Source organism: Bos taurus, chromosome 11 (genome assembly GCF_002263795.3).
Source record: "Bos taurus isolate L1 Dominette 01449 registration number 42190680 breed Hereford chromosome 11, ARS-UCD2.0, whole genome shotgun sequence".
Lineage (NCBI taxonomy): Eukaryota > Metazoa > Chordata > Mammalia > Artiodactyla > Bovidae > Bos > Bos taurus.
In genome coordinates, this window is record NC_037338.1 from 63,463,927 (window position 1) to 63,484,966 (window position 21,040).

The 21,040-nt window shown below is 38.6% G+C and overlaps 2 protein-coding genes across 11 annotated transcripts in view; one reads left to right on the top strand and one right to left on the bottom strand.

Moving 5' to 3' along the window:
- CEP68 (centrosomal protein 68) overlaps positions 1-7,018 on the top strand; it is a 26,964-nt gene extending 19,946 nt beyond the window's left edge. For 3 of the 9 annotated variants that reach the window (XM_024999442.2, XM_024999443.2, XM_024999444.2), the window contains one exon: positions 2,632-2,998. In XM_024999442.2, coding sequence (XP_024855210.1) covers positions 2,632-2,882 — 251 coding nt within the window. In that variant the 3' untranslated portion in view covers positions 2,883-2,998. Of the gene's footprint in view, positions 1-1,437; positions 3,001-3,780 lie in introns of those variants that run through there. The other 6 variants (XM_024999439.2, XM_059891783.1, XM_002691446.7 and 3 more) reach the window with 5 other exon arrangements.
- The window catches only part of RAB1A (RAB1A, member RAS oncogene family), a 29,859-nt gene continuing 15,675 nt past the window's right edge, over positions 6,857-21,040 (bottom strand). The window contains exons 2-6 of one of the 2 annotated variants that reach the window (XM_005212869.5): positions 20,801-20,873; positions 14,560-14,655; positions 10,466-10,561; positions 9,013-9,144; positions 6,857-8,677 (exon numbers count right to left, since the gene is read on the bottom strand). In XM_005212869.5, the coding sequence (XP_005212926.1) occupies positions 8,480-8,677; positions 9,013-9,144; positions 10,466-10,561; positions 14,560-14,655; positions 20,801-20,873 (595 nt within the window). In that variant the 3' untranslated portion in view covers positions 6,857-8,479. 2 annotated transcript variants of the gene reach the window in all.

A 21,040-nucleotide genomic window follows, 5' to 3' on the forward strand; every position in this document is an offset into this window, starting at 1 on the left:
GAGAGGTGGCGCGCGCCTGACCAGCAGTGGTGGGTGGGTGTGTGGTAGGGAGGTGGTGCCAAGTGTCCCAGCCTGAGCACCGCTGACACTGGGCCACGGGACGCGCTGTCGTGAGGACAGCTGTCCTGTTGTTGCACCGTGCTTATCAGCATCCCCGGCCTCTGCCCAGTAAATGCCAATAGTATACCTCCTCGGTTTTGACAACCCCAAACATCTCCAGACACTGCCAGATGTCCCCTGGGAAGGAAGAAACCCCCAGGACTGAAAACAGCGTGGCAGAGGGGTTTTGCTGGGGGGAGCCACTGAAGGGTTTCAGCAGGGCATGACTTACCCGTTGTCCGTCACGTGAGCCCACAGCATCCCTTGCCCTTGGGACACCTTTGCTTTGGCTCATCCACTGTGCTCTTGCATTAGGAATTTTTTAATTTTTATTGGGGCAGAAATTTGCTATGCCAGGCTCCTTTGCCACTTGTTATACCAGCATTGTCTTGAGTACTATGTGCCAGACACCATGCCAAAGCCGTTGACATTTTTTTCACTTAATCACAGGCCCGTGAGGTGGATAGTTAATACTCTCACTTCACAGAGCTATGGATCTGCATGGGGCCACACAGTGCATGGCAGCCTGACTCCCACCCCTGTGCACTAATACCCCACTCAGGCTCCTGCACCTGCACACACGCACAGTAGCATAAAGAACTCAGTACCAGGAAATTTTCTGGAGGCCACATGTGTTTCTTACAAGCTACAGGTTGTTCTTGGACCTTCATTTAAAAATCGACTCAGTAATACTTCTCAGTACTTAATCGGTAATGATGTCCCACTTTGCTCTTCTCTCCAAAGGAGTCTAGAGGTATTTTACTGCCTAAATAAGAGACTTTTTTTAGGGAATTCTCTGGTGGTCCAGGGAATCCCCTGGTGCTTTCACTGCTGTAGGCCCAGTTCAATCTCTGATTGGGGAACTAAGATCCCACAAGCTGTGCATGGCCCAAAAAAAAAAAAAGATGCTTTGGGGTATTTTGTGATTTTCAGGTCTGTATCCAGGCTCATTCACATGGACACCATGCCCCTCCCAGTTCTCTGCTTGGACTAATCAGGAACTTGGCTGTTTTATGAAAATCACAGGTTCCCCTAGACATCCACAGGGTCTTCAGCTAGGCGCACAACTCTTCCCTCCAGATCACACTGTCAGAGTCAGTGGAGCCCAAGCATGGACACCCCAGTCCCCGCAACTTCTTCAGAGCCCACTCTCATCCTCAGCCATGTGCAAAACCTGAGGGACAGGTCAGATTAATTCCTTCCAAATGTGTTCATCTCAGCCTCCAGCTAACGGGTTTTCCTTTGGTTATCTGGCAAGTTTTCACTACATTTTGACCCGGTTACCTTGGTACATGAAGTAACAGTCCTGCCTTACACCCTAACTCCTCATTATCCTAGATCAGACGACTAGAACCTATTGACATCGAGCTGAACCAGGGCCCTGTATGCATGTATTCAGTGAAAACATTGAAGTCTCAACTGGGAAAGAGAATTTCATCACTGTTCCAGCTTCCCTTTTGTTTGGCCCCAACCAAATGTTCTAACATTTTAAAATAAAAGTTCAAAAACCAAAGGCCCCTTGAATTCCACTGACCCCACACAGGACTGTTCACATGACCGGTGAACTTGGAGGAGAGAACCTGACCCACTCACCCTTACAGGTGAGCTGTGCCAGGGGCCCTGGCTGCATTCCTCAGCCTGCCCTGCCGATTGTTCTAAACTGTCAGGCTGGCACTTTGCCCTGATGATGCTGCACCGCTGTGGCTTCCCTAGGGGCTAAGTTCCACAGCCTGTTCCTCCTTCCACCCATCTGCTGGCATCCTCTGCAGATAACACAGCTTCCCCTTTCCCTTCCTCTGCTCACAGATGTTGCAGCTGTGGCAGGAAATTAGGGAGAGGGTGAACACAGCTGATAAAAGGCACAGGAAGCAAAAGCAGCCTTTGTGTTTAACAAAGGAAGTCGAAGTTTTTAAAAGAAAAAAACAAGCCTGCTGTGTGTGATGCACTCTGAACCTGGCCCCTCCCTTCCTCAAAACTTGGCCTGTAGGGGTTGGAACCTTGGCCTCATGAACCATCTTGTCTTAGCCTGCTTTCAGGTAATTTTCTCTTGAAGTCTATTCATTTAGGACCCACCAAAAAGGGTTCACAAGCAGTCCCATGTTACGTTACCGCATCACCCATGTATGTGCTAAATGACAGTCCCACAGCCAACAAGCTGATGGGACCTGGTAGCAGGACCCAGAGTCCTCATGGTGGCCTGCTGTTTTCATTTCAGGCTTCAGCCCCACAGGATCCGGGTGTGAGCCAGGGGTCTTATCTCTAAAACTCAGATAATACCAGTCATCAGACAACCATGTCTCTTGTGCATTTTTGTGAATGTGTAACTCCAGAGTGGAGCCATTGAGACAATTCAGCATCAATCACAAGTTAACAACATAGATTCCGCAGTGCAGTTCGGTCCAGGGAGTATTTTTTAAGTGGACATTGTGAAACTGTGGCCATGTTCCTGCTTTCTGCTACACCCTGGTATGTTCCTTGAAGGCACACTTGTGTTGTGTCTTTGGCCTTACTGCTTTAAAACTCATTTGTTAGTGTTAAAGGATGTCCTGGGCAGGATCTCTAGGCAGCCCAGCGCGCTGGAGAGCCACGCGGATCGCCTGTACGACACCATCTTGGCCTCCCTAGACACACTGGCCGGCTGCACCCTCACCCCCGACAGCACGCCAGCAGCACACAGGAGCACCGGTGTGAAGGGAATTAGCCTGGTAAGTAGAGCAACCCCAGAGGAGGAAACTTGTCCTCAGACCCCAGTGCCTGATTCTGGAACAGAGTTCCTGTTCTAATAGTTGGCTGTTTCTTAGAAGCTCCTTCAACTAAAAAAGCTACTGAAACAAATAAGAGGCGAGAGGCTGGGAGAAGCCCCTGGAACTGAAAAGGGGAGATGCTGCCATTGCCGGGGCGGGGGGGCGGGGGGGGGGGCGCTTTCTGTGGTGATGAAAGCGGCACGCTCCATTGCTCACTTTCCGCCCTGTGCCTGCTGAGGACTAGGGTGCTCTGTGCTTCCATCTTAAATGGCCGACATGTCACCCCTCCCCACCCGTGGAAACAACTGTAGACTTTACCTGTACCAACTTTGTTTTATGTCTGTGCACATACGCTTCTCTGGTACAGGCTGCCTCTATCCTGCAGGCTCTTCCCACCCAGCTCATGTGGTGCTCCATCAGTAAGCAACTCTTGACAAAGCCAAGTAGCCACAGGGATCCTGAGTTACAACTCCCCACACCTTCTTTTCCTGAAAATGCTCTCTGAAAATGTCACACACTACTCCCCTCCAAAAAAGGGTTAGGGGATGGATAGGGTTAGGGGATGGATAGATGGGAGCACCAGGCCTTGGAGATGTCACAGGTAGGAACAGAAGCTGAGAGCAAAGAGGGACTGCTGCCCACTCTGGGGCTACCACTGCCCAACACCATGCCGCCACAGCTGGAGCACGCTTCTTCCAAAACTTCTCCTACTGCCGAAATCTGGCGTTTAACTCAGATTTCCTGGGTGAGAATTCACTGCAAATAAAAGAAGGTAAGGGATAAATCCAGGTATCTCGGGAGCAGGGAGTCCCTGTATTTGCATCAAATAAATCTAGGGTAGTAGTCATTTTAATTCTAAAATGAATGCAGATGATTGCCATGTCATTTCTTCCTCTGCAGCATTCTGCCTGTAACGGATGCTTCTCTTTCTCTTTAGGCATCTTCTCTGAATGAGATGTAATTATCTGTCAGTCAAAATGTGGCTATTTGGAAACTTTCGGAAGTCCTTGTGAGAGCCATTTAATTCTGAAACCAAGTGGGAAATGTGACTCTAATGTACTAGCTTTAAAATGCCTTTCTTTTCCCTGAAAGTAAGGGCTGTTGAGTTACTGTTTTTATTTAAATGAATCCTTTCCAGTTAAGGTTTTCCTTTGGTGCTTCTCTACAAAGAGCATGTAGCTTTGCAGTTGTTCAAATAATGCAGACAAGGCTTACAAGATTTCCTCTCCCTCCGTCCAGTTAAAAAGAGGAGACAGAACTCCTAAACTACTCTGTGTACTGAGATCATTTAAAGAAAGCTGGTAGGAGAAAGAAGGTACCCAGTACTTGGTGTTCTCAGGCATACAAGAGGATCCAAAAGACAAAAAGTGACTAGGCTTATAAATCACTCTCTGAAGACTGTAGAAGATATTCAGACTCTCCAAATTAATAGAAAGTTTTGAACAAATAGAACTTCTGTAAATTATTTTGGGCTGCAAAGATACCTTTTATCATCTTAAGTGCTCAGGGCTCCATCTGCCTGCCTAACATTTTAAAGGAGAATGAGAGGGGCTTAAGAAGCTGCCATTGAGCTTCAGCCCACTAATGATCTGCCTTCAGGGTACCTCCAGGAGGCGGCATCCTGCACTCCTCCCTGGGAAGAGTCAGAAGGGCATGGATAGGCTCACACAGCCTGGTTAAATAGCTGTAGAAGCTAAGGCTGTTCATGGTGAGGGGAAAAGGGAATTCTTTTGTTTCTTTGGGAGTTGACATGTGAATACCTTAGTGGGGGGGGGGGGAGGGACCAAGGAGCAACCATTTAAAGCCAACTCTAGCTTTTTAAAGTAAAATGATTGGCCATTGCTGGTAACCACACATTCTGCAAAAACAAAGCAGCGCTTTCAAAATGTTTTATTGGCTGTGAATGTGCATGGAAGGAGGAAAGCACTTTGCCTGTTTACTTGTGTTCCAGTAGGCTATGACCTGAGGAAAGGGTCCTCCACACTTAAATATGTGATAACACTTCAAGAAAGTCAAAATCCTTTCTCAAACTCTAGGTTCTCACTTGAGGGAGGGTGCTTAAGAAAGGAAGATACTTTGATTTATAAAGAAATGGACAAATCACCTGAACCCAGAGCAGGTAACATTAGAACAGTTACTCTCATAAAGCAGTCTTCTGATACCCCTCAGAATAAAATAAATAGAAAATTACCCTCTTTAAGAGAAGTTTAGAACTTAAAGCTGAGCAACTTAACACCATCTCATCCATCTCTGTGAACTAAAATCCTCAAGAGTTTAAACTGGAAAATAAGCTGTTAATAAGTTTTAATGTTTAAAGATTTTAATTCTAAAGGGAAACTATAAAATTCAGTAACAGTTATATAAAATGGAGTATTTCAAGTGCCTCTGCCATTCTAGTATTTATCAAAATGCTTAAAGGCATAATTTTGATTCTGCTGTCTCAGTTTTAATCTTGGTTCTGTACATAGATTTAAAAAGACAGAACACCTTCCTAGCAGATTATTATATATGTAAAATAGTCTTAAAGGCCTTAATTGGTTCAGAAGGCATATCTTATAGCCTCTGTACTTAAACTGATACATTTCACCTTCTCTTTGATGTGACTATAAATTGGTACATGCCTTTCCAATGAGTGTGTTACAGGATAAGCCCTTGGGAGTTAAACCCATTTACTGACATTTTGCTAGGCATGAAAATGCCTTAACTAGTTAGCAAAAAAATTGTTTCTATAGGATTGTCATCTTCAAAGTGACCAATGGTATTTTACAGTAGTTGAAAGCTAAAAGTGCCATTCGATCTAATAATAGGCTTCAGCTGACAGAAATTTTCACAGAATATTTTATTTCAGAGTGCCCTATTTTGTAAAAAACTATTACTTTACCAGGCGATGATCTAAAGATATTTTTGTTCACTTCCTTTGCCTACTCTGGACCTACTCATAAATATCACTGAAGAGCATCAGCACAGCTATTAATGGTATCTTCGGCAGTGCTATAGGTTTAAGACCTCCCTTAAAACTCAAGTGGAAATTGTTTCTGACTAGATGCTGCCAGCAGCATTTCATGAGCAGACACGGCCAGGTTTGATTCTAGCATTAGCCTTAAGGACAGCAGTGGCTCACAGTGACACATCATGTGGTTACAAAACCCCAAGTTTACCTGTGGTATAATTTCCTAGTAGTCCCTTAAAGTAGTAGAACTTAAGTCCCCAGGCAAGTGGCAGTACTGGGAGCTAGATTGGCAGTTTCAAAACCTGGGTTCTTGTTGCAGCTCCATGGCTTAAGCTCATCTGCCAATAGACAATGTCAATACAATGATATTTTGAAGCTTAAATGGGAACACAAAGAAGGGCAGATGTAAAATATGCTGCAATGACAACATACATGCTAAAGGAAATTTTGGTCCAAAGTCATAAAACGTCATTGCTTAGACCAGAATGGCTTATCATTTTGCAAGGATTTCCAGAGACTGTGACTGCTTAGGTTTAGAACATGTGAGCTAATTCATAGCAACCTTACAAAATACGGCAAGCAATAATTCCCTTTACTGAGTGTGAATGGATTTATTAAAAGCCCATAATGTAGCTTGAAATATTTGTACTTGAAAGTGGGGGTAGGAATGGAGTATCCCCCAAACTGCATTCATTAAGCAAGTAGTGAAGCGTGCTGAAACATCTTGTCCCAGTCTTGACTACCACAAGGAAAAGAACACTAGAATTTTCAAAAATAAATATGTAAATATGCTTACACCTCAAATTCACATAATTTTTTTGCTAACTCACCAAGAAAAAGCTGACAGTTTGAACAACTTGTTGTATAAAACAAAAGTGCATTACATTGTCTGAAATTTGTATCATCTACTTTAAAAATGTTTCTGAATTATTTGTACTGTATTGATAAGGCAAAAAAATAAACCTTTTGAAGCACTAAAAAAATTTCACCCAAATAACTATTGGTAGCTTGAGGAGTTTTTCAGTTGCCTTATGTGAAGATGAATAGACCCAACAAGCACATCTATAATACAAAGTAAACTGTGATTTTATTGTGAAATTCTCATAGATGGAAAATTAAATTGAATATTTATTCTGTCCATTCATTTTACAATAATCTTACCACTTATTTTTGTACCATGTATTTCAGTTGCCTGTTTAGTGAAAATAAAGAAACCTATAATTTTTGGCTTGTTTTTAGTTTAAATTTTATCACTGAATTAAAGACCCCACCATAAAATGTGTAGCCAACAGCCACATCCCACGCCCCTAAGTAAAGAATATTTTGGTTACTATTTCAACCCGAAGGAAACTATCTTTGACTTCTATCACCTTAAAATGCCAGAGTTAGCAAAAGATTTTTGTTCCCCCACAATAAAAACAAACCCTAGGACCTTTAAGGTCCTAGTTAACAAAATTTTCACATGTGCAAAATTCAACTGAAATAAATATTTCTCTTATTTATTACTCCCACCCAGCATTCAGGTTTTCAGCTAATTTTAAGGGACATATTTTCTAAAATTAGGGCAAATAGTAAATTTCCTGCTTCCTACTTTAATGCTTTAACTCGCCTCCAACCTAAGGTATACAATTGTGGAGGATAAAACAGCTGACATCTGACTCCAAACATGGAAGAAACAATATTAGCACACGTGTTAGTCTGCCAATTAAGGAAAGGTGGTGTTTTCCACCTCTACCACAGAAGAATCAAATGTTGATCAGTGAAGCCATTTCAAATGGTTCTAGAGAAAGATCAGAGATAATAGGCTAGGTAGCATACATTCTAAAACTTACTTTCATAAAATTTAATCTCCCTGAACCACTAAGCTTGGTTAAATCCCTGTGCAGCACATAAGCCTCCCTAGGTCATTTACTGGGTATATTATCTGGAAAGTATATTGGATGCTGCTCTAAGATAGTTGTCTACAATGCCCTGGTTGCACACACAAATGGCTGTTTTGAGTATAATGCAAGGCTCTATTTCCCTTTAGCCATAAGAATTAAAACAATACTTATCACCATACAGTTTGATATTACTTCCAATAAGTACAATATTTATTAAACATATCTTCAGTTGTTTTGTTACATAGTGTGCAACAAATTACAATATTCTGCAGCCACAAATTATATGCAGAGTATGAAGAAACTATTAATCAGATAGTGTAATCTTTCCGTTTATAACTCTACAAGGAAGAACTAGCAAATCAGATCTTACATATAACATCTCACTAAACTTTATGCATGGAAAGTGACAGACACTGGTTGTGCTGTTTGATACAAAATGGCTGAACTTCATCTTCAGAAGACTAAACCTGACATCTAAACATGCCAATATAAACATCAAAACAAAATATATTCTAACCAACCACGGAAACAGTCTGGTATCAGGAAAGCAACAAAGATTACACACATTATTTTATAAACCAGCACACAAAGGTTTAAAACAGTTCTGAAAATGAAGTTAGCTGTCTTGAGTCAAGGGAATAAAAAAAAAGTCAGTATTGACCATTTACAATCTCTGACCTTTGTGGAGACGGTAAGAATCTGTTGTAGTGCAGCTACATACAGTACAATTCAGGCAATTTTGTTTTTTTCACTTGGGTTCAGATTGCAAATTCATTGCTGTGAGAAAAGGGTGGAGGCAAATTTTAGCAGCAACCTCCACCTGACTGCTTGACCGGAGTGCTCTGAATTTTAACATTGGACTTCTCGGCACCACCAGCTGTTGCTCCAGGACCCATTCGCTTTTTAATCTCAGCTGCCATCGTCATGAAAGACTGTTCTACATTCGTTGCATTCTTAGCACTGGTTTCCAAAAATGGAATTCCAAGGGAATCAGCAAATTCCTAAGAGAATATGTAAGGCAAAATTAATTGAAAAATCTTTTTCACCATCTGAAATAAGGAATGATGAATGACTAAGTTTACTGAACTCAGATGACTGCACGAATGATCACTGTCAAAGTTTCTAGTGCATGTATTTTAAAAGTTAAGGTGGGGACTTCCCTGGCAGTCCAGTGAAGACTCCGTGCTTCCAATATGTGGGGGCACGGGTTCAACCCTTGGTTGGGAAACTAACAATAAAACCTAAGGTGGTTGCAGCCATTGTGTGACTCCATACCCATATATAATTCAAATTCAGCACCTTCCAATTCAGTCTGAAAGTCAAACTTTAAACATACCTTTGCTGTTGTGTAGTCTACTACTTTCTTTGTGGTCAGATCACATTTGTTCCCTACCAACAACTTGTTGACATTTTCACTGGCATAACGATCTATTTCCTGCAGCCACTGTTTAACATTATTGAAGGACTCCTAAAAAGACAATTTAAAGAGTGATAATATAGTTCTGAACATAACTATTCTAATGAAGCAAGTGATAAACAGAAGTGTCTCCTGACCTAAGAAGAGCTAGTGAGACGATAATAGCTATTAAAAAAGAACTCTTAATGCTGGGAAAGACGTGAACTGACATTTTGATACATATATTCTTATATGAATAAGAATACAGAATTTGAAAGCTTGAGGATGACAATGCCTTATTTGAGAAGGAAATATAGCTCAAACTATAGCTCAGGCAAATCCCATTGTCTTGGAATATGCTATTTATATGCACCACAAAACGTAGTTTTTGAAATTTGTCAAAATTCTGGCTTATGAATAAGGTAGCCTAACTGTTAACTACTAGAGATGTCAAATGTTATTAAATAAATGGGTCCAATGTAAAGATACTTGATACTTGTTTTCCACAGTCATTTTTAAGGGAGGAAAATTTCCATTTTAAATATTACAAGGAAATGACGTGAGATTTACTAACTAGCAATGATTTCTTCATGTTTTATCACCCAGTACTCCTAATGGTGCTGAATCTAAATCTATAATTTTAGTCATCTCCTAATTAGCTCTGATTTCATATTTGACTGGAGACTGAACATTTGCTATAAGAGTTATACATTGTATTTTCAAAGTTCATCTTTCACTCCTTGGCAGGCAAAAGGACCCTGAAATTGTCTAACTTTCTGATCAAAAGAACAATTACTGCCTCTGAACCACATTCTTACACTATTCTTCACATCCCCCTACCTTCTTTCAACAAGCTTATCTTTAGATTTTCACTGTCCTCTTAAAATGTTCCTCAAAGCTCATCCCTATTTCTGAACCACACACTCCACAGGCAGAGACCCCTAATCTTACTTTTGCCAAGACCAACAGGTCTAACTACCAGGCAAATTTCTGTTAACACCTATCACCAAGGACACAATATGAGTCAAACAATCCCAGTTCCCTACAAACCCTTGACAAAATGATTTAACTGATAATAAATATAATTTGGGTCCCTTGAAAGCAAATGTAAATCCAATTACTAAATTTTCTGTTTACTAAAATAGGAAATTTTTGGTTGACCAGTTTTATTAGGTATTCAAATGATGTAGGGGAGAAAAAATAACACTGTACCTGTTCTTAAAAGATAACTGGTTTAAGATAAATGTTTTTGTATCATTCACTTCATCTGGGGTGGACAAAGTCTGCTATATAAATAATACTCATCACTTGTATGCAAAGTAAAAATAGTGTGATATTTAATCAAATAATAACTTACATTGTTAGTGTAACACAATTTTCTCCTGGAACTTACCTGATCTGTCACATCATACACAACTATGATGCCATGGGCTCCTCTGTAATAACTGGAGGTGATTGTTCGAAATCTTTCTTGGCCCGCTGTGTCCCACTATCATAAAACAATCAAGAAATCCAAACAATTCCATTAAAACAAGAGTTGGGGAAAAGGCAGCAAGGAGGGAGAACAGTTTAGTTTACAGAGTTGTGGATAACCAGGATTTGCTATGGGAACATTAGCTCTCTGTGCTCACACTACTAAATCACAAAGAAACTGCCAAATATCTGAAGGTTCAAAAAAGAAGGCAGTGTCTAATTTAGCTTGCAGTTAATGCTACCAATATTGTAATTATAAGCCAATCAGCAACTATGTCATACTTTTCATATACTCAATAGCCTTTAGCACTGTGCCAAGCTTACACTATGAATGCAAAGATAGGCTGACTTGATATTAGCAAATCTACTGGTCTAGTGCCCCTGTTAACACATTACAACTCTCATCAAACATAAGACAAAATCTCTTGCTAGCACATTTTATCATCATGGAAAACACTGAAAGGACCTAATAATTCAGATAACTACCAGTCACGTTAGCTATCTAAGGAACAATTATTTTAATCCTAGGGAAAACAATGTAAGGAAGATGATTTCAAATGCTTTTATACAATTCATTTTAAGAGCAATTTACCACACTTCAACCATTTAGGCTCCAACACTGGAAACAAATACACTGCCACATTAAAGTTTGCAGTTAAAACTATTAAAAAATATCAGGTAAACTCCTTTTAAAAACCATGATTTTAACAAGGGCAATGAGAATTTTGTTTCAATTGCTCGTAAATAATGACCTTTCCTTTTTTAAAAAATATTGTTTTTTTAGAAAAGCTACCTACCCCACTAACGGGCTTCCCAGCAGTGGCAAAGGGATATAAGAGACGCAGGTTAGATCCCCCAGTCCTGTCCCCTGGAGGAGGAAATGTCAACCCACTCCAGTATTCTTGCCTGAGAATCCCATGGACAAAGAAGCCTGGCAGGTTCTAGTCCATAGGGTCACACAGAGTCAGACAAGATGGAAGCAACTTAGCACACACCCCACTAAAACTAATATTTGACTGATGGGGAAATAACTAAACGGTTACTTAATGGTTAACAATTAAAAAAACAAAAAATAGACTTGTAGCCTAATACAAGTGGAGATTATGATGAAACAGCCTTTCATGGGAAGAAGCTGTAAAGTTCTGGAATATATATGTGAACTTGACATTGCTCCCAACTAGTGTCCTAAATGGCAAAAATAAAAAAAATCAGGAGCACTGAGTGAAATCACTTCCTTTTCTAAGACCCAGCCAACAAAGCTGTTAAAAATAAGCTGCAATTTTGGGGAAATTTAAATACAGACTGAATATTATATAACATTAAGGCATTGGTATCACTGCTATATTTAAAATGGATAACCAATAAGGACCTACTGTACAGCACATGGAACTCTGCTCAGTGTTATGCAGCAGCCTGGACGGGAGGGGAGTCTGGGCGAGAATGGATACATATGTATGTATGGCTGACTTCTTTTGCTGTCCACTTGAAACTACCACAACATTGTTAATTGGCTATACCCCAAAAAAAAAGTTTAAAAAAACTTTTTTAAAGGCATTAGTGTCAGTTTTGTTAGAAGTGGTAACGGTGGTTACACAGTAAAACAGATGCATAATTAGTATTTTTGCAGTAAAATATCATGTCAATAACCACTTTAACATACTCCAAGGGAAGTAATAAAGTAATATGTTAACAATTGTTCATCTAAAACAAGCAAAAGCTACCTTTTTCATCCAAAGTACTAGCCTATTAGAGTCAGAAAACCATCATCAGTAAGGAGCCTCCAGTCTTTCAGGATACCCTTGGAGAAGCAGGATCTCTGGAGTAAAGTCAATTTGACTTCAAAACATTAAATTTAGGTTCCTGATTATGACAGTTTCTTCATCCATAAATTCCAGATATCACTACTTTATAAAACTGCTAAGTTTAAATGAAAGAATATTTATAAAATGCCTAGCATAATACCTCATTATAGTAGCTACTCAATAAAATGTTAGTTCCCTTCTCTTCACCCCCACTAACCCCTTTCACAAGGATAGGACAAGAACAGGAAGAAACTATTTCTGAATACAATGGCATCCAAAGAGTAAAATTTCTGCTATCTTCTTGCCACTCTGAAAACTCTCCTGACTACATCCTAACAGTACCTTCCCTCTGTAACTGATCACCCTTTATGTACATAATCCTCATTACCCCTCATAATCACGAGGTAAACTGATTTTCCCTGCTGTGTCTCTCCCACTGAAATGGGATCTCCTATGGGGCTATTTTTCATCCCTCCCTGCAACCTTGAATGTATCTTGTGTAATGTGAGCATTTCCATAAAGCTTTGTGAATGAATCAACAGTCACAGAAAGAGGCCTTTCATGGGACTGGACTCCATACATGCCCTGCAGTGCTGAATGTTTTGTAATCACCAACTGTGATAAAGACCCTGATGGCACACTTGAACAGGAAAAGCAGAAAAAATAATTAAAATATAGATAAACCCAATCATTTTTTTTAAAGACCTGGAAAACATGAAAGGGTAATTCAAGCCAGGCAAGGTGAAATGTAGCAGGGTTAAAAGTAAAATCTTACATTTAGATTTTTAATGCCCTAGTCACAAAATATAAGAATTAAAAAACAAACCAAAACCTTAAGACCCAAACTAGTAGGTAAAATAGTTATTGAGATAGCAAATGTAGTAAACTCAGGCTTTCTTTCTATATCCTTGTATGGGCCAATGATGAGAAAATGGCAAGAGTCCCTCAAGTCTGAGAGGGAAAAAAAGAAATTCAGAGACCAAATCAATAGAGAATTTACCCTATGTAGTCCACACTGGCTAGATACTATCTTGTATTTGAATTTAGGAATCATATTTTAGTAAATGGCACTTATACAGGAGTAACCCAGATTGTAAACGGTTCTGAAAACATGCTTCCAGAAAGGAATGATAGGTTGTGATAAGACCAATCTAAATGGCAGGCTACCAACAGAAATTAATTTTGATTAGGCAACCGCAAAGGGTTTTTACACAGATTAACATATATACATACACAGAACTATAGATTTGGTTCTCACAACTACCTATTAGTAAGTCAAATATCATCACACTCATTTTAGAGGTAAGAAACAGAGTCTCAGGAAAAAGGCTGAAGTTAAACCCATGACTCTCCAACTAATAAACAGCAGAATTAACACAACAAATCCAAGTTTCTGACTCCAAATTCAGAACTCCTTCCAGTTCAGGGCGTTATCAATTCCATAAGAAAGAGCAGTCACTTGTTTTCTATGTTACTTCATACTAAGAGCCAATTCTAAAAGATACCCGAGATTTTTTTTTAAAGACCAAAGGTATGTCCATCCTGGTACCCAGACCTATATTAAGTTTCTACTACAACCCCCTATTTTTAATTCAGGGTTGGGGTTTTAAGGATGGGTAAGGGAGTGAGAATGGCACAGGAACACAATATACTGAAAACAGAGAGCTATGGGTCACGTGGTTCTGCTAGTAACGGTAGGCAAGTCATTAAATCTCTCAGCATCCATTTTCTGAGCTGTAAAATATGTAAGAAAAGCTAAATTCCCTTCCAATAAAATTCTACATTTCTAGAGAGTTGGAACATACTATCTAATAAATACTCAACTAAAACAAATATGAAGAACCTCTCCTAGGTTTTTCCTGGATCCAGAGTATTCAGCATAATAAAAGACATGAAAACTGCTCAATATACTTCTGTAAGACGAAGTAAACAAACATCAACTTAGACCCCTTAGACCTCACTGATAAAAGCGCAAGAAAAAGAACTAGGACCAGGTTTGACTTAAAACATGTATTTCTCAACTCTCTGAACAGAAAACTCAATGAAGGAGGTAATCTTAAATCACTTTCAATCTAAACTATTCTTACTCTACCATTCTGTCACAGATGAATGATTCCTAAGATATTTTCATTTTAACATATTATGAATAACAAATACATTCTAAATTTACCAAAATAATTTCCAAAAAATTTCTAGTCCAAAAATTACTTACTATTTGAAGTTTGATTGTTTTCCCATCTAACTCTATAGTTCTTATTTTGAAATCCACACCAATTGTGCTGATGTAGCTTTCTGTATATGTATCATCCTAAAGGGAAAAAAGTTAACAATTAAAATAAATGTTCAATAGAGTAAATAAGAAATATGTTAACTTTTATCTAGAAAGCTGATAAAATTTGTAAGACATAACAATCTGAGAACAGCCATTCCATCCTGTTCCTGCACTCAGTTCACATTCTGAAGACAAAGTGCTATTTAAAAATGGTTTAAGATTTTTTTTTCCAATAGCTATTCTTTAGTTTTCCAATCATATCTTGGCAAATTCTTTATATGTATCATACAGAGAAGGTTTTGTATTTTGAATGATTACGAATGATTTTTCTAATCTGCTAATCAGCAGAATTCTTGTTCCTCCACACCCACTGGTTATTCAGTTTACTCAACACAAACCTATGATCATGTCCCTCTCCTGAAATTCTTTCAGAAGTCAATTTTATTTCTTAGTTATGACTTTTAAAATTGAGATAATTCATATACATAAAATTCACCCCTTCAAAATATACAACTCAGTGGTTTTTAGTATATTCAGAAGGCTGTGCAACCATCACAACTATTTTAATTCCAAAACATTTTCTTCACTCCAAAAGAAAACCCTATACCCAGCAGCAGTCAGATTTCTTCCTCTCCCCCTAGACTCTGGAAACTACTAATCTACTTTATGTTTCCACAGATTTGTCTGTTTTGGTCACCTCACATGAATGGAATCACACAGTATGACCTTTTGTGTTTGGCTTCTTTCACTCAGCATAAACTTTTCAAGGTTCAGCCTTTCTTTTTATATATATACACACACACATAGACACACTATTTATTTATTTTTGGCTGTGCTGGGTCTGGTTTTTCTCTAGTTGTGGTGAGTGGAGGCTATTCTCTAGTTGAAGTGCATAGGGGTATTCTCTTTGCAGAGGCTTCTCTTGTTGCAGAGCACAGGCTCAGTACTTGTGGCGCACGGGTTTAGTTGGTCCACAGCATGTGGGATATTCCTGGACCAGGGATCGAACCTGTCTCTCCTGCATTGACAGGCAGATTCTTTACCACTGAGCCACCAGGGAAGCCCCAGCCATGTTACAGCATGAATCAGTACTTCATTCCTTTTTATGGCTGAAAAATAGTACACTGTATGGATAGCCTACATTTTGTTTATCAGTTCATGGACATTTGGGTGGTTTCTACATTTTAGCCATTATCAATAGTGCTGCTATGGACACTTGTGTATAAGTTTTTGTGTGAACAATATTAACCCAAAGGCTAAACTTTTAAAATTACACCTGTTTTTTCCCTCAAGTACCTATTACAATTATTTTACTCATAATGAAAACAAATTTCAGTTTTTTTATTTAAGTGAAAATATATGTAAATGGAAAGATCACACTTTCACCACGTAACCCCACTGCACAATCATCAGGCTTAAAGCACCACCCAGGAAGTATTCTGCTAACAAAGATGGATTTAGGCTCAATCAAGCCTAAATCTATTAAGAGTAGCACTGTTAAAAAGAACTTTCTTTGATGACAGAAAGGTTCTATAGGCTGTGACTGTCAATACAGTAGCCAGTAGCTCCATGTGGCTAGTGAGAACAAGGAACTGAATTTTTAATTCCATTCAATTTTACTTAAATTTAAATAATCACAAGGGACTAGTAACTACCATAATGATAGATAAAGCACTGCTCTGGGGCTTACTTCCAATTACAGAAACAGGAGCGACAAGTTTAAAGACACCACAGAGAAGCTAACTGACACACCTAAAATGTTGGACAATTTATAGGACAACTGCCCCAGTTTCTGCAAAAAGAAAGTGACATGAAAAATACATAAATAAAAAAGGAGGAGGTGGGAAGTGGGAAGTTGGAAAAACTCTAAAAGACTAAGCAGCAAAGGAACGAAATCAAAGTATGAACCATGGGTTTTTTTAAAAAATTGAAATATGGTTGCTTTACAATGTTGTTGATTTCTGCTACAGAGAAAAGTAATTCAGTTGTACATACATAGACCTTTTTTTCATATTCTTTTCCATTACGGTTTATCACAGGAAACTCAATATAGTTCCCTGTGCTATACAGTAGGACCTTGTTTTTCCATTCTATATATAAAAGTTTGCATTTGCTAACCCCAAACTCCCACTCCCATCCCTCTCCATCCTCCCCTCCCCTCTACTGGCAACCACAAGTCTGTTCCCTATGTCGATAAGTCTGTGTGAACCATGTTTTGAATTGTGATTCAAACTAACACCACACTTAAGATAACCAGGAAAATTTATTTTGTAAGTCAACAAATGTTTTTTATGATAGTGTATGAGTGTTAGTTACTCAGTTGTGTCTGACTCTGCAATACTAAGGACTGTAGCCTGCCAGACTCCTCTGTCCATGGGATTCTCCAGGCAAGAATACTGGAATGGGTTGACATTTCCTTCTTCAGGGGATCATCCCAACCTAGGGATCGAACCCAGATCCCCTGCACTGCAGGCAGATTCTTTACCATCTGAGATCAGGGAAACCCTATATTAAATACAGTATGCAAGGGGAAATGACACATTTGGGATTGTTATTTGTAGCACTCCAACAAAAAGAAGGAAATGAAATGAGTGTGGGCCAAGTCTTGATAATGCTGAATCAGATGTGTACATGACACTGAGATAAAGACGGCTAAAGACAACTGTAAAATGTAATCAGAGTTCCAAGTAGCTAGAGATAGCTATGTTGACTTATCCTCCACATATATTCACATTTCGGCATAAACAGAATCACTGGGTAAAAGGATATTTTTGAAGCACTGAATGCAATTTGACAAAATACTCATCATTATTTGACATTCATTTTTTAAATTTAAATTGTCAAGTAAGTATCACATACTATAGAAAACGGATAGAGAACAGCATTCAGCACTAGAACATGCCAGGTGCTTTGTTAGAAAAACTTATAAATGCTGTTATTAATAGAATTCTTATACATCCCTGCTGCTGCTGCTAAGTCGCTTCAGTCGTGTCCGACTCTGTGCGACCCCATCGACAGCAGCCCACCAGGCTCCCCCGTCCCTGGGATTCTCCAGGCAAGAACACTGGAGCGGGTTGCCATTTCCTTCTCCAATGCATGAAAGTGAAAAGTGAAAGGGAAGTCGCTTAGTCGTGTCCGACTCTTTGAGACCCCGTGGACTGCAGCCTACCAGGCTCCTCCGTCCATGGGGTTTTCCAGGCAAGAGTATTGGAGTGGGGTGCCATCACTTTCTCCAATATACCCCTAAATGACCCTTACCTGCATGCCTCTGAGCCACCGCACTTGACATTTCAACTGTCCAAATTCTCGGTATCTCTTTCTCCCCACTCCCAAGCTTTACCCCCCTAACTCCCCAGCCCGTGGGCAAGTTGGCAACTTTTATCAATTTTTCAAATGTGAGCTCAGGAAACAGTTATTGTCCAAACATTCCCCCATTCCTTGGCCAGTAGCTAAAGAGATTCTTCCCTCTGTGCTCTCAAAGCTTATTATACATTTCTTAATCATACTTTTTACAGCTTGAATCTATTTTAGGGATCTGAGAATCAGTATTTTTAAAATGCTTCCTGGCTGATTCTGTGTAGGTAATACTGAAAACCGGTGACTTAGGTCAGTAGGAATCCGGAAAGGATTTTCTTTGAAGCACAAATACCTCAGGCTACAGCCATTTTCCTCAAGAAATGCTAGCTTCTTCCCACCTACCCAGATTACTGATTTAATACTAGTAATTAATTTTAATACTTGTCACTTTAATAAATACTGAGTATTATCTAATTTTGACAGTAAAGAATCAGCCTGTAATGCAGGAGACCTGGGCTCGATCCCTGGTCAGATTCCCTGGAGAAGGGAATGGCAACCCACTCCAGTATTCTGGACTGGAGAATTCCAAGGACAGAGGAGCCTGGTGGGCTACAGTCCATGGTGTCACAAAGAGTTGGACACGGCTAAGCAACTAAACAAAAGAAAATTTTTTAAGTCCTTTAATTACAAATAAAACTGAACACTTTTTCACATTTACTGGCAATTTGTATTTCTCCTTTTGTAAACTGCCCACTCATGCATTCATTCTTATTTCCATTAGGACAAATATCCTTTCCTTATTAGTGTATAAATGTGCTTTATATATTGAGACTATCACCTCTTCCTCCAAATACGTTTTGCTAGGACCTTTTGTTTTCTAATATTATGTGTCAACATTAATTTTAATGCAATCACATTTAACAGTCCTTTCTTTCCTGATTTTTTTCCTGTTAGAAAATACTTTCACATATGATTAAAGAGCCACCTAGGTTTTATTCTGGTACTTAACATGGTCTCATTTTCAAATTATTATATATAATGAATATATATGAGACTCATTAATACCTCATCAGAAAAGTAATACTAAGTATTTGAGATGCTGTCAAGCTTGCAGTGGTGGATTTTAAATTTTTTAAAATTCTAATTTTCCCTTGAAAAGCTTGAAGTTATTATAGGCAACAAATGCTATCAGATATTTCCCTTGAAGTGACAATGTCTGTTCATCTGATAAAATGTATACCCAATACTCAGTTCTAGATAAATATAGCCTGTTAGCTGTACTTTCAAGTTAAAAAAAAGTTCAATGAAAAAATCAGCTAGTTTAGCTCATAATGGAAACAACTATACAAATGCTTTTCTCTCCCTTAAGACAACCAACACATTCCAGTCTTCAGTAAAACTGTTTTATGTGTACTCATTTTTTCGCACAGATTATTTAAAAAGGAAACACTCAACAAGGATCAAAATGTTTAAAAATTAATCATTTTTAGAAGCAACGTAAGTGACCATCAACAGATGAATGGATAAAGGAAATGTATATATACATATATACATATCATGGAATACTAGTCCAGCATAAAAAATGAAAATCTGACATTTGCAACAACATGGATGGACTTGAGAGTATTATGATAACTAAGTCAGAGCAAGAAAGACAAATACTGTATGGTATCACTTATATGTGGATTCTAAAAAAAACAAAACACAAGCTAATGACTTTAACAAAAAAAGAAACTCACAGATTTGAGAACAAACTAGTGGTTTTTGGCAGGGAGAGGGGAAGGAGGAGGAGCAAGATAGGGGTAGGGGATTAAGAGGTACAAACTACTATGTATAATACAGAAAGTTACAAGGACATGTACAACACAAGGAATATAGCCAACATCCTATAATAATAAGTGGAATATAACCTCTAAAAATTGTGAATCACTACATTGTACATGTAACAGCTATATAACAGAACATCAACTACACCTCAATTTTTAAAAGTATGAAAAAAATTAATCATTTTTACTGTTTCATCAAAGACACACTTAAGTGATAATGGTGTTTCTTCCCTCTCCTGTGAGCAAACAGAGGTAAACACCATGACTATGAGCATAATCTGGGGCTTAGCGTTACTTCAGCACAGGACTAATAAGGCACTTGCGGTTTTACCTACCATTGCTTTTGCACCATCAGGGCAAAGATCAACAGAGTGAAAAAAAGCAAACATCTTTTGTCTTAGTACAATTACTAGGTAATTATTTATTCAGTAAATACTAATGATTTAGTGTTATTAGCAAGCAGTTTTTGATCTCATGGACTCCAGGAGGGTCTTGATAATCCCCACTGGTTCACATCTTAAGAAGCAATGATCAAGATAGCGAGAAGGAAAACATGTTAAATTTGAAGGCAGTTCATAAACACTATGAACAAGACCATGCATTTTATATATTAAGTTGGAAGTTATTACTAAGTTATTTATCAGTTTGTAAATTTAAATGACAACGATGCCACTGTCAAAAAAATAAATAGTCTGTACCAGGCCCTGCTTTTTCTTTTTATTCTACTCAAGTTTTACTTGAAGATTTGTCTTCCACCAAGTCATTTTCAACACAAACCTACCATTTTTTTCCCTTACTCATTATTTATGTTGGAATGAAACATTGTTTGACCTCCAAGGAGAGTATCAGACACTTTGACTTTATAACCACAGTTTTCTTGAATTTCTTTTAGGAACAACAGTATCTCCTCTATTTAAAGAGTCTAGATATCACTGGGAATGTGTATTTGGAGGCTTCACATATAAAATTCCGGAAGAATAAAACTGTTTTATCTTTTGTCTACCCAGAAAATATACACAGCATTAATTCCTTTAAAATCATTTTTGATTTCAACTTACTGCAAACCTAAGAAGAAGGCAAGACTTTCCAACCCCAGAGTCGCCAATCAGAAGTAACTTGAATAAATAATCACTGCGAAGAGAAAAAGAAAATCACATTAATAAAAAGCATATTGTATTATAAGTTCTATAACAACAAAAATATAGCCAAGAATAATAACTCACTGAGGAAGACTACAGCTTCTGAAAAGCCCATGGACGCCCTAACAGAAGCCCAAACTCCAAGTAACAGCAGTTTGG